Genomic DNA, 2,500 nt, shown 5'->3' with positions numbered 1-2,500 from the left:
TTCTTTTATTGCTCTCTCTCTCTCTCTTTCTCTCTCTATCTCTCAGTGATTTTTTCTAATTATAATTAAGGCAAATACCAAAACATAATTAACGTGCAAAAGTTTATTTTTTAATATACAAAAATAAATAGAAAGTACATCAAATATACAGCTTTCCTTATAGAGAACTCCAGATGATGAAAATAGCATGACGTGCATGATAATCGGATTAGGAACAAATAAATGTGTCAATAAGATATCTTTAAGACATGGTCTATATATTTTTCTATGAAATTTATAAACAAAGAAAACATATATAAAATAATAAATGCAGTTTTATATTTACTTTGTTGCCAAGTGGAATACCTTACTTATCTAAATGCATGAAAATAATTGTGATATAATTGGATATAAATGTCAATCATTCCTGGTAATAGTTATACTTTTTTAAAAACATTTTTTTTAAAGACCTCATTATAAAATCAATGACCATACACCAAACATATTTTTCAACAAAGTATTACATACTTCCTTTCTCCTTCGTAAATCTATTTCCTGTCCTTTGCAATATACTATTCACACATGTTTTTTTCGCAAAAGAACACTAAATTACGACGTTTCCACAACCTTTGTAAGTGAAGCATCCCGAAACAATGGTTATTACGTGAAAAAGGAGGAAATAACACAAGTTTAATAACAATGTTAGGTCAGAAGTTCAGTGATTATCCTTTGCCGACTGTGGGTGTCCTATATTTCTTGTGCTGTGTCTGTTTAGCAACTGATATATCTACCTATCTATTTTTCTTCTCTCTCTCTCTCTCTCTCTCTCTCTCTCTCTCTCTCTCTCTCTCTCTCTCTCTCTCTCTCTCTCTCTCTCTCTCTCTCTCTCTCTCTCTCTCTCCCTGCCACATCCACATCCAGATTCACACCCACCCACACAAACAAACGCACACACAAACACACGCCCCCCCCCCCTCATCCCCTCCCAGACAGACACGCAGCATAGGTAATTTCGCGTTCCCGCTTACACGTACAGTTTTGCGCAATCGGCAAGGGTAATAACAGCTGCAAATCTTGATTGGAACAAAAGATTTATGCGCCGCGGTGCAATTTTTTCCTCCCCTTTTTTTACCGTCGCTAATTTAATAACAGCCTAATCAATGGGACAGAAAAAATGGCGGGGGGTGGGGGGGGGCTGAAAACGGTGTATTTCTACGTGGAGAGTTTGCAAAATATTCACGTGTATTTGGGGATAAAAAGGTGATTCGTGTTGATTTGAGAAACGTATTTTGTTAAAGAAAATGTCAAATCTTAAATGCACTTGCGGTTTATTCCTCATGTTTATATATCTAATTATTTGTTTATCGATCTATTTTTAGTTCCCGGTCAGCATTTTGACCGTTTTTTCGTTTGTTTGTTTTTTTTCTCTTTTCTTTTTTTCCTAGCATCAGTTTTTGAGGTGCTTTTCGATGACAACTGTGGAGGCGCTGGGCTTGTAGATGACCTTCTTCTGGTCGGCCTTCCCGCCGGCCAGGATGGCGCTGCGAGTGAGGTTGGAGCCGCCGCCCAGGACCGCCCGGGGCCCCTCTCTCCCCTCCCGCCTCTCAGGCTTCCTCAGGGCGTCCTTGGCGTGGCCGAAGCTCGAGTTCTGGATGGGCGTGCAGTACGGGCACCTGTACGGATCCCTGGGCGGCCCGGCCGGGGGCGTCCTGCAACGGCAGGGTCTGTGGGTGGCCGAGGCGGGGCGGGAGGCGAGGGTCCTGGGCGCCCTGCCCTGCTGCTCGGGCCTCGAGGCAGCAGAGTGGGAGGGGAGGTGGGCGTCGGGCATCCTGTGGCGGCGCTCGTCCTGCAGCTGCGACAGCCTCGCCCGCGCCTCCTCCCTCAGGGAATCGGGGGCGTAGTCGGAGGCGCCGGTGGGGGCGGGGGGGTGCCTCTTGGGCACGGCCCCCTGCTCTTCCGCGTGGCCCCGCGCGTCGTCCGAAGCTCCGCCGCCGTCGCGCGAGCCGCCGAAGGGGAAGGTCCTCGCGTGCCCCGCCCTCTGCGCCTGCGTCGGGTAGGCGTCGCTGTCTCCGCTGTCGAGTGACTCCCGCGAGCCGAAGGGGCTGTCGGGGAACGTCCGGGGCTGCACTGGGAGGCCGCGAGGTCCATGCAAGGCGCTGGCGTCGTCGTACCCGCCGCGCGCCTCCCTCGTCTGGCCGTGGCGGGGACCCTCCTCGCGGCTGCGGCTGCCGCTGCCCCGCCGCCCCCAGTCCGCCGCCTCCGCCCCCGAGCCCGCCGCCGCGCCTCCTCCCGCGCCACCTCTCAAGCCCTCGCGGCCGAAGTAGCCTCCTGCAGAGGCCTCGGGCTCGCCCCGGCGGCCGCCCTCGCTTCCCGAGCGCCCGCGCGAGGGCTCGGGGGACCCGGGGGAGGAGGGGGCGGAGGAGGACGAGGACGACGGGAGGGGGAGGGGCGAGGACCTCCCCTCCAGGCTCCCCTCGTAGCCCAGGCGTCTCGTGGCGGCGTCCTGGCGGAAAGGCAATCA

At 52.2% G+C, this 2,500-nt stretch overlaps 1 protein-coding gene across 2 annotated transcripts in view; it reads right to left on the bottom strand.

The window, feature by feature from the left end:
• Positions 1–88: 88 nt before the first annotated feature.
• Positions 89–2,500, bottom strand: part of LOC122246465 (uncharacterized) — a 15,903-nt gene continuing 13,491 nt past the window's right edge. For both annotated transcript variants that reach the window (XM_043005044.2, XM_043005046.2), the window contains one exon: positions 89–2,482. In XM_043005044.2, coding sequence (XP_042860978.2) covers positions 1,427–2,482 — 1,056 coding nt within the window. In that variant the 3' untranslated portion in view covers positions 89–1,426. The remainder of the gene's footprint in view (positions 2,483–2,500) is intronic.

This window comes from Penaeus japonicus, unplaced genomic scaffold (assembly GCF_977035675.1).
Source record: "Penaeus japonicus unplaced genomic scaffold, GWHDUDI00000001_assembly GWHDUDI00000031, whole genome shotgun sequence".
Lineage (NCBI taxonomy): Eukaryota > Metazoa > Arthropoda > Malacostraca > Decapoda > Penaeidae > Penaeus > Penaeus japonicus.
This window is presented reverse-complemented; position numbering and strand designations above follow the sequence as displayed.